Raw genomic sequence first — 19,763 nt, forward strand, 5'->3', positions numbered from 1 at the left:
ATAATGGGCTAGTATGCATCGCATACTAGCCCATTATGTGTAACTTACCTTAGAACGAAGCCCCGACATGGACCCCCGGACATCGCTGTGGGCGCTGCCATGATCCCTCGCCGTTTCTTCCGGGTTCGGCGGCTCCGGCGCGGTGATTGGCCGGAAGAGACGGCTCCGGCGCGATGATTGGCCGGAGCCGCGATGACGTCACTCCCGCGCATGCGCGCGGGAGTGATTTTCCGGCAAGCTCCCGGCAAGTTAATTGAAGGTCCCCCCGGACCTTCAGAGCGCATGCGCCGCTCGCGAGAGCGGCTGCATGCACTGTAAATATCTCCTAAACCATGCCGGTTTAGGAGATATTATTTGTACCTACAGGTAAGCCTTATTATAGGCTTACCTGTAGGTAAAAGTGTCAAAAAGCGGGATACTACCGCTTTAATGGCTGGGTGTTGAATTATTTTGAGGGGGACAGCAAATTTACACTGTTATACAAGCTGTACACTCACTACTTTACATTGTAGCAAAGTGTCATTTCTTCAGTGTTGTCGCATGAAAAGATATAATAAAATATTTACAAAAATGTGAGGGGTGTACTCACTTTTGTGAGATTGTGTATGTGTGTGTATGTGTGTGTGTGTGTGTGTGTGTATATATATATATATATATATATATATATATATATATATATATATATATATATATATATATATATATATATATATATATATATTTTTTTTTTTTTTTTTTTTAAATTGTAAGGAAACTGATCATTAACACAGTCTGGGTAATTTACATATTTTGTTGGGGGTTTGACAGACAGGCTGGTTGTTACTATTCTTTCAAATGAAGGTGAACATTTTTACATGTCTTTCAATATTTTTGTCTTTTCTCGCTCTCGCTTTTCCTCTTCCTTCCTTTCTTCCCTTGTCTTCCTTTCTTTTTTTTTTTTTTTTTTTTTAAATGTTTTATTAAAGTTTCAAACCTAGTACAAACATGACACTTGTAAAGTGACAACACGAAAAAAATTAAATAGAAAGTAAGAAAAACCATGAGTCATACAACACAAGCAACCATGGCCATAAGTAACAGTGGAGGACTTTCTCAGGAGAAAAGACAACTACATTTCCACATAAAGAATTTTCTTTTCTTCTTTTTTTCCTTTCATGTTTTCCATTTTCTTCCTTCCTTTTTTCCTTCTACCCTTTTCCTCCTTCATTTCTTCCATTTTCTTCCTTCCTTCCTTCCTTCTTTTTTTCTTTATTTTCTTCCTTCCTTCCTTCCTTCCTTCCTTCCTTCCTTCCTTCCTTCCTTTATTTCTATTTGCTTAATTGCATTTTTTTTATGTTGCAGTCTTACTTCAACCACACGTTCAAGTTGGGATGCTCTCAGGGGAAGATATGCTCCACCAGGGGAAGAGGTAAGTTGACAGTTTGCATAATATTAATTGATCGGTATTTCGGAACTCCAAAAAAAATTCTATGCATACATTATAAATATTTTAAGAACTTCTGATTCCTAGGACGTTACATCCCACCTTTAGTCCAAGTTTCCTCAGGAGTTGGACAAGGTAAAACATACCCAATAACAAGCTCACCATCCAGCTAAGGCTGCCTCAAAGAGACATTCTGCAAAAATATGTGACGTATTTATTGAACTCGTGAAGGTTTGGTAAATATGGGACTGAGGAATGATCTACAGCCCTAAAATATGTCTATAGCACATCACAAAATCCAGCAAATTGTTCCAGTAGTTTTCAGTGCTATAACTGAGGTATGGATAAACCCAAACCATGTATTCTGTGCAGGTCATTAAAAAACAGTTGTTCTTATTAGATTGTCGAGTGACATTTAGATGTGACTGCATGCGTGCTAAATAAATACAGTATATGCTATTTATCTACTTGAACCTTATTTGATTTCAAAGGTAAAACCATCAGCCTGTTGGGGGTGTATTCATATGTTTTTCATAGTTTTCTTTCCAGCGGGTTGCTTTCCTCCACCGCTGTGCCACTCATCTGTGTCGTCTTCTCCCTGAGTCTTAATTTCAGCATTTACCACACCTTGTACCACATTTACCCACAGACTGCATTCTAAAGATGGCCATGACCGGATCGAAATACAGCTAGTTCACATGGGATCGACCGACTTTAGATTCATCTATGGCTGTTCTGACTCAACAGGAGTCAATCTAATCAGCGACTTTAAAAATGTTCAATCGATCGGCAGCTACAGCACCGATTTGTGTATTCTAACAGTGGAGGAGTTCCCATCTATGAGCAGCATAAAGTATATGTAAACTCTCACTTTGTAAAATAACCAATTCAGTTTAAAATAGAAATGAAAGGCAAAACATAAGTGATCACATACCCTCTTTTCTCAGCTGCAAGAGATGGGGGAGGAGAAACTGCAGTACACTGGTCTTCCGAGTGAATGGCTATAGTGTGGGGGCATGTGAGCAGAAGGCTGATCATTGTAGGAGAGCAGGCTGAGTTCTCAGCATAGCCAGAAAACTGACCACGCTGTGCTTTCCTGCCTAGGGTAGTGAGTTTTTAACATGAAAGCAGAAGAATTGGCAGAAACACCAAGCATTTCATAGAAAGGAAGCATACATATAAGAGAACAGGAAACTTCTTCATACAAGTACATGGTACAGCAGGAATATGAAATGTTGGGTTTACATATTCTTTAAATCCGAAGACTGAATTCTATTACTTTAAAAGGGAACTGCATGAAGTGTTAAGCCGGCCATATATAGATTGAAAATTGTGCGGTTCAGCAGGGACCATCCAAATTTCAATCCATGTATGGGCACCCTGGATGTACAGAAGTCGATCTACCTATCAACTTGTAAATGGCGCTTGATCAGTGTGTTCTGACTGCGGGGAAATCTACCTGCCATCAGAATTGAATTGTTGAGTAGGAGTGATTCCCCCAACCAGATTAAATGTGTGGATGGGGGAATCAGGAAATTTTCCTTCAACCCGCCATAGCACAAAGGGCCATACACACTATAAGATTTTCTGAAGACTTTTTTTCCTTCAGATTTACCTTTTCTATGTAGTGCAAGGGCCTGCCAGATTGCATACAAATTGAAAGTGTTTAGGTTTGACCTCATACTATCTGGTTTTGGTAAATCTAAAGGAAAAAGTCTTCAGAAAATCTTAGTGTGTATGGCCCATTAAGCATGATTCAGCCAGATAGTAGGTTCCCTTCTCCTCATGCCTGGAATAATCCTTCCTGCATGTACACTACGCTGTCCCATTCCTACCCTAGACTGCCTTAATATCCTAGGTCATAGCCACACAAAGCACAGCGAGGCAGGTAATTAAGGGGCTAAAAAAAATACAATTTATTCTCTCTGAAACAGTACACCTTCAACCAATAAACAGAAGAGTAGGCAAACTATTGTCCTAGTCTGCGAACAGTTTCGTCAGAGAGCACTGGCAGGTGGGGCAAAAATCTGAATGTGTTAAGGCCCATACACACGATCTCAAAATCGGACTACAGATCGTCCCATTTTTTTTTTTTTTTCTTTTTGCATGCTAGTCGCATACTAAAAATGGAGAGGTTACAAAAATTCTCGTACCACAGAATAAAAAACGGAAGTGATGGAATGTGTTGTAGTGTATCTGTATTGTATTTTCAAATGACAACTGTACTGATTAAATTTAAAATCATACGATCTGGTATCATACGAGAAAAATGCTTATCCGATCAGATAATATTGGATGAACTGCCGTGATCGGCTCCCGAAAGCGCTGTACTAATGATCAGATTTTCGTACGATCACTTCCAAACCAGTATTTTTAGTCCGATTTTCAGATGTGTGTACGGGCCATTACTGACCATCTGTATCAGACTGTGTGGGTGGCTGTGTGCCCACCTAGGCCATAACCTATGTTAGTCAGAAATCCAGCCCTGCTTTTCCTTTAATCATAGTGTAGTCAATAGAAAAAATTATACTTCCCTGTAGCTTCACGGCCTGTTGTAATATTTACATAGCTTGAAGCTTAGACTGCCTGAACTAAAAGTGAGCACGCTGGGCATGATGGATATAGATTCTTATTGGTCTACAGGAAGGAAAGTGCAAGCTGGCCCAATTCAGATGAGTTTGTAGGTAGAATGTACATACAGACATTCCATGAAGAGGTGAAATGTATATTTATTCTAAATCAGGCAGTCATGCCGGTTTGCTTTTGAAGGCAGTGGCTCCTCGTGGTAACTGGCACAGTGCCCCTTGTCAGGAGCACATTAGATCTGTCATTCAATTTAATTACTGGTTATGCTGCTTACCTGGGTATGACGGAAATAGAAAATATTCCTACACACATATTATAAAGAAATAACCGTGTTCTGAGATTTTTACTTATTAATGAACATTTTTCTGAAATGATCATGATGTGACCAATCCATATAGAAAATAACACCTTAGACATTTTGCTCTGAGCTGTACTTTGAATTCATGTGATGTTAGTAAGACTAGATGTGAAATTAAAAAAAAAAACCTAAAATGTTTCTCTTTTCGTTCATTGACGGACACAGCGCCTGATCTTCCTAACCATTGGGTTATACTGCCCCCCTACAGGAGTAGGACAGTAGGCAAAAAAAAGTCAGGCTACACCCATGGGCAGTCCGATTGGATATACTCTCTTTCTCTGCTATAGGTACTCAGCGCCCCCCGCCTTCCTGTGCCTCATCAAATCCTGAATCTGATTCAGCCGCTGCGGACGTGGGTCACCCTGCTGGGTCTGCGACCACGCGCCCTGAATCCTCAGATAGTGAGGAGGATTCCTCCACTTCTGCAACTGCGTACGAAAAAGACGCTGGTGGACTCACGGATTGTAGCTGTACGTGAGATCTTAAAGATGGAGGATGCAGCTGCGATGGAGGCGCAAGTTTCCTTTGGCACTCCCAAGCCATCCAGAGCACAAAAGGTGTTCCCTTTCCCCTCCTATTGTGACAGAATTCTCACTAAAGAGTGGGGATGACCAAAGCTTCCCCTTGGGGTCCCTAAGTGATTTGCTAGGCGATACCCCTATAAGGAGTCCCTTTTGAGAAGTGGACTGTTCCACCGGTGGTGGACCCTCTGGTTTCCTGGTAAACGAGGCAACCATGATTCTGGTTGAAGAGTCCCCAGCCTTTAAGAACCCAGCTTACAGGAAGGCGGAGGCTGTGGCCCGCAGTATGTACACCCTGGCTGGTTCGTCACTGAGGCCGATATTCACCATTGCCTGGGTGTCGCAGACTCTGGCCGAATGGGCTAGGCTTTTGCGCCTTGACCTGGAGAAAAAACAGCTCCCCCCTGCTTTTGCCAAGCTGGCAGACCAGCTGGTCCAGGGGTTGCAGTTTATCTGTGATGCCTCTTTGGATGCGGCTCCCCTAGTGGCTCGGCTCTATGTTTCGGCAGTGGTCCTTCGGCGTGTCTTTTGGCTCAAATGCTGGTCTGCGAACCAGACTTCTAAAAAGGCCTTGACTGATCTTCCCTTTCAAGGAGATTGCCTGTTTGGTGCTATCTGGATGACATCATTAAAGATCTCACAGGGGGGAGGAGTACCTTTCTTCTGCAGGCTACTAAGGGCAAGGACCCTCATCATAGACGTGGGCCCTCCTTCTCGGCTGCAATTTGTCTCCTGCTGTCCAGCAGATGGTCCTGACGTTTGCACAGTTCCATACGAGGTACCTGCAAGAGAGGTTCTGGCCACATGGGACAAGAATCCGCAGTCTCTGTACAATCCGATCTGACTGAGCTGGGGAATGAAAGAGTCCCTGATATGGTGGCTTTGTGCTTAGGCTGGGCAAATCCTTCCTCCCCTTATTTTGAACAGTGGTCACCACAGATGCCAGCCCGTCTGGCTGGGGAGGTGTCCTCCACAAGCATTCTGCTCAGGGGATCTGGACGCTGGAAGAGTCCAGACTACCGATCAATGTTCGAGCGATCAGACTGTCTGGACCATATGACGGATCGTCTTCAGGGTTGTCCAGTGCGCATTCAATCAGACAGTGCCACGGCTGTGGCCTATGTCATTCACCAAGGGGGCACAAGAAGTGTCCTGGCGGCTCTGGAGATAGCCGGCATTTGAAGGTGGGCAGAACGGTTCGTTCCAGCCCTCTCCCGAGGGTGGAAAACTGGGCAAGCGGATTACCTCAGTCAGCAGGCGTTAGACCAAGGGAGTGGTCCCTTCATCCGGAGGTGTTTCATCAGTTTTGTCTCTGGTGGGCCATCCCCGAGGTGGATCTGTTGGCGTCCCAGCCCAACAGAAAGGTGCAGAGGTTTGTGGCTCGGTCACATAATCCTCCGGCGGACACCACAGATGCGCTGGTGCCCCCTTGGGATCAGTATCGTCTGATTTACGCCTTCCCTCCTTTCAAGCTTCTGCCAAGACTTCTACGCAGGATTTCTGCCCCCGGACTTGCCTCGCCAGGCCTGGAACCCTGATCTGGTGCAGCTGGTCGCCGACATTCCTTGGAATTTCAAAAAGTGTAACCGCGCTAGTGAAAAATGTGTAATAAAAGCGCCAGTGAGATAACACAAACAACAAATATTACTAAACAAGCTGTGCTAAGTGATAATCGATAATAAGAAAATCTTGTGATTAATTATAAATTCACAATATTCTAAAAATGTTATATCAAATAATATAAAGTTTGTGCAAATAAATGAATAGTGTCAATAGTGATAATCCAAAAGTCCCAAATGAATAAATATTGTGACACAGTAAAGATTACTAATATAAATAAAGTGCTGAGAGATTCATCCATTGTGCGTGCTCAGAACCACCATCGCATGTAGATCTGCTTACCAGAAAGCATATGCGATGAGGCCTGAAAAACGCCAATGGCAAAAAAGATGACCAGAAATCACAGAATTTCAATGGACCAAGGGATATCCTGGAGGGTGTTCCCCACAGGAAAGCGACAGACCGTGTATGTCACTCCTCTAATTCCCAGCTCAGTATCCACAAATGATTAGGCCAGCCATCATGGAAAGAAATAAAAGGGCTCCATAGTGTAAAACCGCATAACAGTATTTATTAAAATAAAGAGAGACACTTCCATAAAAGCCGAGTAATAGTGCTAAATTCAAACAAGCTGGCCGTCAAAGATGTCTGCCCGTCCTTTCGGGTTACGTGGGTGACGTCAGCACGCCGTGAACTGACGCGTTTCGTCAGAGCGGACATCTTCCTTGGGTGGATCTGTTGGCGTCCCGGCTCAACAGAAAGGTGCAGAGGTTTGTGGCTCGGTCACATGATCCTCTGGTGGACGCCACAGATGCGCTGGTGCCCCCTTGGGGTCAGTATCATCTGATTTATGCCTTCCCTCCTCTCAAGCTTCTGCCAAGACTTCTACGCAGGATCGAGGCAGAAGGGATTCCGGTCATCTTAGTGCCCCCAGACTTGCCTCGCTAGGCTTGGAACCCTGATCTGTTGTGGCTGGTCGCTGACATTGCTTGGAAGCTTTCCTCTCAGGAAGATCTGCTGTCCGAAGGACCAATCTTCCATCCTGCTTTACAGTTGCTGGCTTTGACAGCTTGGCTGTTGAACGCCAGGTGCTGATGGATGGAGGTTTGTCTGAGTCGGTGATTCCAATGCTGTTAAAAGCTAGGAAATCTACTTCTAGGAAGATCCACCATTGTACGCGGAGGACGTACATTGCGTGGCATGAGTCTCTTGGGGTTCATCCTCGCTCTTTTTTTCGGTGGCTTAGATCTTGACCTTCCTTCAATGGGGGGTTAAGCAGAAACTGGCCTTGAGTACTATCAAGGGTCAGGTGTCAGCCTTAGCGGTCTTCTTTCAACGGCCTTTGGCCACATACTCCCTTGTGCTTACTTTTCTTCAGGGATTTAGGCACTTGACCCCTCCAGTGCGGTCTCTGTTGCCGCCTTGGAACCTCAATTTGGTGCTCTCAGTCCTCCAGAGGCCTTCTTTTGAGAATTTTCAGGAGATTCCCTTGCTTACGCTGACCCAGAAGGTGTCCTTTTTGGTGGCTTTTACCTCTGTGTGCAGGGTGTCGGAATTGGCGTCATTATCCTGTTCACCTTACTTGGTGGTTCACCGTGATAAGTTGGTTCTTCACCCCTGTCCTTCGTTCCTTCCTCAGGTTATTTCTGATTATCATTTGAATGAAGACATTGTGTTGCCTTCCCTGTTTCCCAGGCCAAAACTTCAGAAGGAAATTTCTTTGCCTGCCTTGGATGTGGTCCAGGCAATTAGGATATACCTGGCAGCTACAGAGTCTTTTAGGAAGTCAGACTCCATATTTGTGCTCACAGATGGGCCTTGTAAAGGGTTGTCCGCTTCCTCTGCGATCATTTCCAGATGGATCAGACAGACGGTGAATCAGGCCTATTCCATCAGGGGTCAGGTTCCTCCTTCCCCTATCAAGGCGCACTCTACTCGGACGCTCAGTGCCTCCTGGGCCTTCCGTCATCAGGCATCAGTGACACAGGTATGCAAGGCGGCCACCTGGTCGTCGGTGCACACTTAACAAAGTTCTATAAAGTGGAAGTGTTGACAACTGCGGATGCTTCCTTTGGCCGCAAGGTTTTGCAGGCTGATGTTTAGAAGACCTGGTCTTCTTTGAGGGTGAATTGTTTTTTGTTTTTCAGGTGAGCTCCAGTTGTTTTGGTGAGCTTCTGTTTACCTGGTTGGCTATAGCTAGTCTTAGGAGTTTTTTCGCTGTTCCCACCCCTCAAATTCAACAACTGCTTTGGGATGTCCAAATGGTTAAGAAGATCAGGAGTCGTGTCCCGTCAATGAACAAAAGAGAAAATGGGATTTTTGACTTACCGTAATATCCATTTCTCTGATATTGACGAACACCGCACTCACCCCTCAGCGGAGTTGTAACTCTTCTGACACTGCTTGTAACAAAACTGAGTACCTATAGCAGAGAGAGAGAGTATACCCCCTGGAACTGCCCATAGGCGTATCCAGACTTTTGTTCTGCCTAGTGTCCTACTCCTGTAGGGGCAGTATAACCCAGTGGTTAAGAATATCAGGAGCTGTGTCCATCAATGAACATCAGAGAAATGGATTTTACGGTAAGTCAAAAATCCCATTATACTTTTTTTTTTAATATATGTTGCCCCTTTCTTTTATTTTTCTGTTAACTCATACAAGGGCCTTCAAAAAGTTTTTGCACTTTTATATTTTGATTGGAAACGGTGAGGGCTGGAGGTGTTTTGTTGATGGCATTAAAAAGTTGGTAGGACGCTGGGAAAAAATGCATCACAATGGTGACTATGTAGAAATGCTGTGTCATTTGTTTTTAAAACGGAGTTTTAAAAAAGTGTGGAAACTTTTTGAAGAACCCTTTTATACTCTGTGCAATGTTTATCAATAATTTACTGAAGATTTTTTATATTTTTTTCAAACTTTTTAGTTTATAGCAACCGACCATATTTTCCCTTTCATTGTCAGAATGGAAGGAATAATGTTGTTGGTTGCTGTCGGTCATGCGTTCTTTCATCAGATACCCTTTGTTTCATAGCTGGTTCTCTTTACAGATTGCACGTTGCTGCTTTTGCTTTGGCTCCAGGGGAGATGGTAAAAAATCTTATTTTCCTTTTTTTTTTTTTTTTTTATGTTGTGTTATAGCATTTTTTTTATATAGCACATCTTTTCATATTTCAAGTTATATTTTTGAGATGACAAATTAGTTACGCACTTCAGGGTAGTTGGTAGTGTGGGTTACATTTTACAGTGAAAAGCTTATTTAGGTACACCTCTTTAGCTTATACAGTGACTTGCAAAAGTATTCAACCCCCCCCCCCCCCCCCCCTTGGCATTTTCTGTGTTTTTTTGCCTCGCAACCTGGAATTAATGTGGATTGTTTGAGGATTTGCATCATTTTCATTTACAGAACATGTCCACAACTTTGAAAAAAATTTTTTTATTGTGAAGCAAGCAACAAATAGGACAAAGTAACGGAAAAAGTAAATGTGCATAACTATTCACCCCCCCTAAAATCAATACTTTATAGAGCCACCTTTTGGGGCAATCACAGCTCCAAGTTGCTTTGGATGAGTCTCCATGAGCTTGCCACATCTTACTACTGGGATTTTTGCCCATTTCTCCTTACAAAACTGCTCCAGCTCCTTCAAGTTGGATGGTTTGTGCTTGTGAACAGCAATCTTTAAGTCTGACCACAGATTTTCTATTGGATTGAGGTCTGGGCTTTGTCTAGGCCATTCCAACACATTTACAGGTTTCCCCTTAAACCTCTCAATTGTTGCTTTAGCAGTGTGTTTGGGGTCATTGTCCTGCTGGAAGGTGAACCTCCGTCCTAGCCTCAAACACGCACAGAGTGGTACAGGTTTTGTTCAAGAAAATCCCTGTATTTAGCACCATCCATCTTTCCCTCAACTCTGACCAGTTTCCCAGTCCCGGCTGCTGAAAAACATTCCCGCAGCATGATGCTGCCACCACCATGTTTCACTGTGGGGACGGTGTTCTTTGGGTGATGTGTTGGGTTTGCGACAGACATAGTGTTTTCTTTGATGGCCCGAAAAGTTAAATTTTAGTCTCATCAGACCAGAGCACCTTCCTTCATACATTTTGGGAGTCTCCCACATGCCTTTTCACAAACTCAAAACGTGTCATTTTTTTTTTTTTCTGAAAGTAATGGCTTTCTTTTGGCTACTCTGCCATAAAGCCCAACTCCTATGGAGTGTACGGCTTATTGTAGTCCTGTGTACAGATACTTGAGTCTCTGCTGTGGAACTCTGCAGCTCCTCCAGGGCTGCCTCTCTGATTATTGCCCTCCTTGCCTGGTCAGTGAGTTTTGGTGGGCGGCCGTCTCTTGGCAGGTTTGCTGTTGTGCTATGTTCTTACCATTTTGTTATGATAGATTTGATGGTGCTCCTGGGGATCATCAAAGATTTGGATATTTTTTTATAACCTAACCTTGACTTGTACTTCTCAACAACATTGTCCCTTACTTGTTTGGAGAGTTCCTTGGTCTTCATGGCAGTGTTTAGTTAGTGGTGTCTCTTGCTTAGATGTTGCAGCCTCTGGTGCCTTTCAAAAAAGGTGTGTATATGTAATGACAGGTCATGTGACACTTAGATTGCACACAGGTGGACATCATTTCACAAATTATGTGACTTCTGAAGGTAATTGGTTGCACCAGAGCTTTTTATGGGCTTCATAACAAAGGGGGTGAATACATACGCACATGCCAGTTTTCTGGTTTCTATTTCTAAAAAAAAGTTTTATGTATATGTTTTTCTCATTTCACTTCACCAAGTTAGACTATTGTGTTCTGATCCATCACATAAGATTCACATTAACAAAACATTGAACTTAAGGCTGTAATGTAACAAAATGGGTAAAAAGTCAAGGGGGTGAATACTTTTGCAAGGCACTGTAGGTGTCCCTGGAATTATGCTTAACCGCTTGAAGACCAGGCCTTTTCTGGAACTTTTTGTTCACAAGTTTAAATCGGTATTTTTTGCTGAAAAATCACATAGAACCCCCAAATTATATATATATATATATATATTTTTAGAGAGACCCCAGGGAATAAAATAACGATTGTTGCAATTTTTTATGTTGCACGGTATTTGCGCAGCAGTTTTTGAAACCCAATTTAAAAAAAAAATAAAAACAAAACATTCTAATGAATTATAAAAAATATAAAAAAAAACACAATATATACTCCAATTTTTTTGTATTATACTATTAAAGATGATGTTACCCTGAGTAAATAGACACTCAACATGTCAAGCTTTAAAATTGCGCACACTCGTGGAATGGTGACAAACTACAGTACCTAAAAATCTTCATAGGCAACCTTTTAAATGCCTTTTACATTTTTAATTGCTTGCAATTACTGACTATGTTTAATCCTAATGCTGCTAGCATTAGCAACACATAGGAAAGTGTATCCTATTTACTTGTGGTAAACCTTTTTTTTTTGCTTCTATTACAAGGAATGTAAACATCCCTTGTAATAGAAATAAGGATGACAGGTTCTCTTTATGAAAAGATCTAGGGTCAAAAAGACCCCAAATCTATTCATCTTCAAAAGCAAAAGAAAAAAATGTTTTATTTGTTAAATTTTGCTTTTAAAAAAAAAAAAGATTTACTTCCACCCTGGACGGGAAGCCTGGAGACATGGATGGATAGATGCGTTTGCTTTGATTAGTAACGTGTTTTTTTTTTTTTTTTTGTTACTATGGAATCCTACTTACCTAGGAGGATGCATCATCGCTCTGATGCTGAATCTGTCCCCCATCGGCTCAAAGACTGAGCGATCAAACACTGCTTATTGCTTGCTTCTTAGTGCTCTGTCACCGCTGTCTGCTCTACCCCTCGTGCTTACTGGGGCGCTGAGCTGTGGAGGGGGCACGAGTGGCTGGCTCAGGTTCTCAGTGGCCCACTGAAAGGCTGTGCCAGTACAGGTGCCTGGGTGGATCCATTTGGTCGCATATTTCCCTCAGCCTGGACCAGCTCTGTGAGGTCAGCCGACCGCGGGCTTTAGCTGAAAACGGGTCACAGGATTGCATTCCTGTGATCCACTGGAGAAGTACAGTCAAACGAACTTTGGCTGTACTACTTAAATTTTCTTTTTTTTTGTTTTGGGGGTTTTCAGATGCAGTGTAGTTCTGCTTTATTCTGAGCTTTATGCAAAAATGGAAATGCAACTCAAGCCAAACTTTTATGGTTTTAATTTTGTATGTCTGAGTTAAAACCGAAGTCAGGTTTTGATTTCTATCTGTGACAGTCACTTCCTTTCAGTTTTACACGTTTATAAGAAATGGGGGGGGGGGGGGCGGTGGTTGCACCTTTTCTCTAAATTAGGAAGGCACAAACCGTAATAAAACATTGTCAGACATTTTAATGCTTTACCAACTAATTTTTTCGATTTTTTTTTTTTTTTTTTTTTTTTTTTTTTTTTTTTTCTCTTTTCTTTTTTTCTGTGTCCCTGTTGAAGAGAATTGTAATTACTTTTTTGCCTTTCACTGGTATTACATTTACACTTTACTTGAACTAGTAGGGCATGGTTCAGTATTCTCAAATCATTTTATTATTTTAAGTACATGTAACCTAAATTTCAAGACTCGGTTATGAGATATAAGACGTAAAAATGCTTCCCCCTCCCATTTGTAGGTATGCAAATTTTACACAGAATTTTCTAACACATGATGATAAAATGAAATCCGAAGTGGTGCTCTTGCATAAAGTGCTCCAATCTTCAATGCCCAGACTCCTAGGGAAGCTGATTGGAGCACTGTCCAGGAGATGTGTAGGACCACCGAAGATCTGTCCTGCTGTGCTTCATGTGAGAGCACTGGTCTGGATCTCTGAGCTTCTAGCTACCCTATATCAAAGGGAACATTGATATAGGGTTATAGTATAACATTACAAATGAAAAAAAGAAAAATTTTCTTTACATATTATGCAACTTTTTGACTGCATAACAATGACAAAAACCTATTATATTCAAAAGCGGTGTCGCACTCACAAATGCTAATGTGCTAGTATCCCTTTAAATCTTTTTGCATAGCAGTTTTCAGAACTAGCATATCATAGCCTGTCCCCCTGAGTAAGCCACGTAATCCTGTGGCGTAACGCGTAGGGGAGGGGCCAATCTGTTGTCACGCTGAGGCGCACATTGTAAGCATACTGTGGTAATACTGTCTGATTGTCTTATACATACACTGAGGACTGAATGCTTTTTACAGTTTGGTGCCTAGGGATACTAGCACATTAGCATTTAGGAGCGTGGCACCACTTTTGAATACAATTTTGCACATAGATACACGTTTAGAGAATGTGTGTATAGGTGTGAGCGATCCGCTTTGTAAGTTTTTGTAGTCTTATAGCACTCAATAGCACAACATAGCAGCACGCAAGTACACCCATTTTTAATTCTAATAAAAACACTGCTTCCATTTGTTTTTTTGTTTTTTTTTACGAAGTTCCCGGTTACCTTTTTAAATTGTAAAAGTGGTTTGCGCATTGTTCTTACCCTGCTTGTCAACATCATGGTCTTGCTTCACATATGGTAGATTGTGTTTAATAGTACATTTCTGAATGTTCCAAGGTGGCCATGAAGGCCGGGTAGAGCTTCGGGGAGGACAAAAAGTGGCTTATGATGAAGAAGAGAAGACTTTGTACAGCTATGCTGGCTTCCACTTCATCTTTTTCCTAGGCACATTATACATGATGATGACCATCACCAACTGGTTTCAGTAAGTGGCATTGAAAATAATTTTCTTCTAGTTTATAATTTTAATAATGGTATTCATTTACTTAATGTATGTATGTAATATCAATCAAACAATAGTTGTATTTGACAATCCTATGTTGGCTTACTAAAAAAGAAATCTGTCTGCTGGCCGTCTCTTTCCACAACTTCCTGAATTCCCTATATGCATTGCATCTTCTCATCTGCTTTTTACTTTAAATTTCTAAAGACTACATATCCCATGGTACCTTGCTGCCTACTAGTAGCGATTCCTGTACTGACTCCGCCTCCTGAGACTCCTCTAAGCACCTCTGCAGGTCAGAAGGGAGGCTCTGCTTATGCCACAGGGCATAGTGAATACATGTCACAGAATTCAAGGAAGTAAATGTGTGGGGATCTTCATAAAGTAAGCTTACAAACTTCAAGATCATTCACATTAACCACTTCTACACCGCCCAACCACAGTACATTACTGGTACGTCACTGCCTGCTTCTGGGTTTGGGGCGCGTGCAATAATTCATGGCCGAGACCTGCTGATCAGCTGTGTCCAATCAGAGCTCTGTGTTGACAATCAAAACAGGGCTCTGTACAGAGAGTATGATAGCTCTTTTTTTTAATCCCTGAAAAGCAGGGATAAGAAACAAAGATGTGTTAGTATTAGTAAAAGTAGCACATACATAATACACACATTACACATTGTTAGGCACTCATTTAACCCTTTGATTGCCCCTGTTAACCCCTTCCCAGCCAGTGTCCTTAGTACAGTGACCCTATATATTATTAGCACTGATCACTGTATTAGTGTTTTTTTTTTCCTATGCTGGTTGAACTGGATATGCTTGAATCTTTTTCAACCAGATTAACAATGTAACTATGGTGATGTCAGTGGCAGTTAGTCAGTTCCCCTCCAACATCAGTTAGTGTCAGATTGGCCGCTCCGCTATAACAGTCCCATTTATAAGTCGCTGATCACCACCATTAGTAGTATAAAAAAAAAAAACTCCAGTATATAAACCATAGTTTGTAGATACTCTAACTTTCACCCAAACCAATCCATATACACTTACTGGGATTTTTCTTTTACCAAAGAATTGTAGCCGAATACATTTTGGCCAAAATGTATGAAGAAATTAGATTTTTTTTTTTTTTTTTTTTTTGTAATTGAATGTTCTATAGCAGACAGAAAAAAAATAATAATAATAATAATTTCTCCCTAAATTTTTAGTCTTTTTTTCATTTTAGATCACAAATAGAAAAAAAAGTGGTGATCAAATACCACCAGAAGACAGCTCTATTTGTGTAAAAAAAAAAAAAAAAATAGAAATTAAATTTAGGTACAGCATTGCATGAGCAATTGCCAATTAAAGTAGCGCAGTGCCGAATAGCAAAAAAAGGGCTTGGTCATGAAGGGGGTAAAACTGAAGTGGTTAATAGCAGTAGGCTAGGCATACCTGCAATATTTATTTATAGATGTTTTTATATATAATATGAATTTATATTTTGACCTTAGATCTGCTTTAAAGCTAGCTTCATCTTTCAGCTAAATATGATTTTGTGAGGCTTAGCTGAAAATAACCGCTTTCGAAGTATGATTATGTAGAGTTTTCCTATATGCTTACACAGGCTGTTCAAGTGGTTATCTAGTACAGCCTTTTTCAACCAGGGTGCCCAGGCACCCTGGGGTGCCTTGAGGGTTCTTCAGGGGCGCCTTGGCAAAATGCCTAAAAATGTATAAAAAATTGTATACAAGCCAGCAGGTGGATGAAGCCTGCCTTTTAGTTATACAAGGCCACGGGTTTCCATTACAACTTTCTAGACACTGGCATCCTAACAACCAATGAATGACATCATCAGTTAATAAGAAAGATGTCTGTTGCCTCCACCCTCCTGTGCCCCTCTTCTTTATCACTGGGGTGACATTAGCTGACTGATGGAAAGAAATTGAGGGAGAAGAGAAACATTGGAATACTAGTCAGTACCAGTATGCAAAAGTGTATTTGCTTTGGAAGAATAAATCGCCTCTAATGTTGGGTGTCCTATGTGTGGATGTTGCTGCATTCTGTAAATCTATATGAACAATTTTTTACATTTTACAATGGGGTGCCTCAAGACTGTCCATCATTTTAAAGGGTGCCTTGAGGTTGTCTATAATTTTAAAGGGTGCCTTGACTGAAAAAAGGTTGAGAAACACTGATCTAGTGTGTAGTTAGTTTCAGGGCCCCTAAGATCTGGGGGCCCACATATAGCTTCTACTCTGCATTGTCCTCATCAGTGCACTCCCAATACATTCTATACATTGAAATGCTTTCTTTCACTTCCTCTCTTTCAGTTTTATCTGCTTTTTTTATGTCTCAACTTACATAACATCAGAAAAATAGCAAAATGAATACTGTTACTACAAACTGACAGCTAAAGGGAGGGCAACATATTGACTTAAAAAAGGTTTTGATACAATACAGTGAGGAGGACCCAGTTTAGGTTTTGCACTTGGGTCCTGCACTATCACGTCACAATACTAAGCAATTCAGGCTGATCATATGATGAAAAAATATTGAACGAAATTGTCAGTCAGAAGATCAAGAGATCTAGGTAGCTGGACCTTCTTGACAATTGCAACCTTTTCTGGAAAAATCAAGCTTGGTCACATCCCCTTATGCCTTCCAAGCCTCCCGATTGGTCGGTAAGGATGCCCTTTAAAATAAAGTACCAATACAGTTTATCAGAAGAATGGAGGGGAGTTCAAATTTTACGCATCGCGTAGAACGTCTATAGGTCCCTTGATCTACAAATCATTGTTTTCACTGAAGGTAGAACCTTCTTAGGTAATTTATTTGATCATAGTCTGTAACCTGTTTCATTTATGTACATCTTTAAAGCCTGCAAGAAGTTACAAATATTCCAAGAGTACATTATGTCAAATGTGACTGAGTCAGACATTCTGAGTTTTAGGTCAGCTTTCTAACCATGCATGACACATAAAAGTAGTTGTTTTGATGTTGGAATAGTTAGTCATTGTGTGATTACACATATATCAGCCTGCATACGTAAAGCCCAATTGTCATCAGATTCAAACTTCATGGCAGGTCTAACCCTGGCCATACGCTTGGATATTTTCTTTCTATTTCAACCGCTTTACATCTACCAGGAATCACAAATATGATTACAAGCATTCCCAGAAACTAAGCAATCTACCACCCATAACTACAATCAACCATCAGAATTCAATGTTATGCTTGGCAATTCAGCCAAAAAGCTATCAAGGCAATTTAATTCCCATCTCCTTATAGTTGATGACCACCACCATTTCAGGTCTTTCATTGCCTAATGCATTCAACAAAAAAAATTAGATCGAAAGTTTTATCGCTCAATGAAATTTCTTAAAGGTTAGTCTTATGGGCCATACACACTATACAATTTTCTGAAGACTTTTTCCTTTAGACTTACAAAACCATATAATATGAGGTCCAACCTAAACACTTTCAATTTGTATGCAATCTGGCAGGCCCCCTACTACATAGAAAAGGTAAATCTGAAGGAAATCTAACCACAAAAGTTGGATAGTGTGTATCCAGCTTTAGGCTCAATTTACACCTGAGCGTATCATTTTCATGCAGTATTTTAGGCGTTTTTCAGGCGTTTTTATGCAGGTGTTTTGAGGCAGGCATTGACATCTGACCAAAAACGCTTGTAATCTGCCAAAAAAGAAGCTCATTTATTTGTTTGAGCTTCAGGCGACAAAATGCTCAGATGTTAACAGGGGCCATTGAAATGAATGAGATTTTGCTTGTTGGGTGTTTTGGAACTTCAGAGATGAGCGTTTAACGAGCTGAAAAACGCTCAGGTGTGAATAGAGCCTTAGACATGCAAGGGCAGTTGCCTGTATAAATACAGTCCACTACTAAGGCATGTCTATGGGCCAGAAGTTCCAGAAATATGGATCACCTAAACCTACATATTTGCTGAATGTAGATGGAGAGGTCCAAGCGCGCAGCCAGCTTTCAGTATCTTTTTTTTATCTTGGGAGGAATGACAAAGCTTTCAAACCCATACAGTTGATTTTTTTCCAGAGTGGTCAGTTGGATAGGGTCTGTTGTCACCATAGACCTGAGATTTTCCATTTAGGCCGGATAACCTCATGTGGCCACCTTCATTGGGCTAATATTTGCTTGTAAAGCAATTTTATAGATCACTATATAGCAAATAATGGAAGTATGGAGGTATAATGAATGCTCATTAATATAAGGATTTATCAAAGCAGGTAGAATATATATTTAAACTGTAATATGTAAGAAAATTAACAACTAGCTTTAACTGCCTTTCCACAAGGTCTCAAAAATCATGTGTAGTTATTAAAGAATTAGTATTTAGACTAACGTCCCATAGATTTGAAAAGAACATTGTTCCGGCAGTAATGTGTAGTCAGCTTAGGCTAGGGAGGGGGCTGTGTAGGTTTTAATTAGTGAACGTGTCCTTTAAAGTGGAAGTTCTGTCAAAGTTTAACTACAGCTAAACCTACTCCCACCCTCATTCTAAGCCTGTAATATCTAACCCTGTAAAGAAAAGATCTGTATACTTCCCTATCCTGAAGCTCCTCCAGTCTGGCCACATGATCTAGGGGCAGCATCTATGTAGAGGAGAGATCGCCAACAACGGCTGCAGAGCCTGGGCGGTGACATCACCCATAGGCTTACTATGGGGCATCCGTTGTCAGCTGCCCCTCCTCTATTATTTTCAGAAGAAAGTGAGCAATGGCAGGTCCCATATTTCACACATACTTTAGGTCATAATTCATTTGATGGTAAATATTTAGGCTAAACATCAGTGAAGTTGTACTAGATTAGCATGGGCCAATGTCAATGTGCATTGTACTAAATTTCGCACTATTCTTCATGAATATAACCCACACATTCTTACTGTCTTTTCTCTTTCCACAGTTACAACCATGCTGATATAGAAAAGCTATTTACCGGCAGCTGGTCCCCCTTCTGGGTTAAAATGGGTTCCTGCTGGTTGTGCATTGTGGTCTACCTCGGCTCTCTACTGTTCCCCATTTGCTGCAACAGTGGAGGATATGTGGTGTAGATGAACTGGACACTTTTATCTGTTATAAGAGGTTTTATGATCCGTTATGTCATCTGTTACACATTCTTAATCCAGTTACATACGCTTGATTGAGAACTTATTTTTTAATACCCTTTTTATTGTAAAAAATATTGTGCAGGACACAAAACTCAGACATCATTAAACAAATTTTTACATCAGTGTTCTGTTAGCATGTCAAGTGTAGAAGACACATTGAGCCTGAATAATTGTTTTCAGATTTGTTTGTCTCGTTTATAACAATGTTCCAGACAACGTCTTACAGTGAATGCGATTTATGTAATTTCTGCTGTGTATAATGCCATATTTAGACTTCTGACCTCCCTGTCAGGAGTAATTCCATTTATGTTTTGGCTTGGGACCATTTGACTAGTGTAATGCCCAGACCAGAGCAGACCTCATGACTCATACCTGTTACACCTATCAGTATCTCTCGTTTCATCATGTGTTATGACAACACAGACAGTTCTTCTTTTAGG

At 41.1% G+C, this 19,763-nt stretch overlaps 1 protein-coding gene across 1 annotated transcript in view; it reads left to right on the forward strand.

Moving 5' to 3' along the window:
- Positions 1 to 19,517, forward strand: part of SERINC5 (serine incorporator 5) — a 121,096-nt gene extending 101,579 nt beyond the window's left edge. Inside the window, exons 9-12 of the mRNA XM_082268494.1 lie at positions 1,342 to 1,408; positions 9,496 to 9,535; positions 14,040 to 14,187; positions 19,119 to 19,517. Of these exons, the coding sequence (XP_082124620.1) occupies positions 1,342 to 1,408; positions 9,496 to 9,535; positions 14,040 to 14,187; positions 19,119 to 19,266 (403 nt within the window). The 3' untranslated portion in view covers positions 19,267 to 19,517. The remainder of the gene's footprint in view (positions 1 to 1,341; positions 1,409 to 9,495; positions 9,536 to 14,039; positions 14,188 to 19,118) is intronic.
- The last annotated feature ends 246 nt before the right edge of the window (positions 19,518 to 19,763 follow it).

This window comes from Pelophylax lessonae, assembly GCF_965119305.1.
Source record: "Pelophylax lessonae genome assembly, chromosome: 1".
NCBI classification, from domain to species: domain Eukaryota; kingdom Metazoa; phylum Chordata; class Amphibia; order Anura; family Ranidae; genus Pelophylax; species Pelophylax lessonae.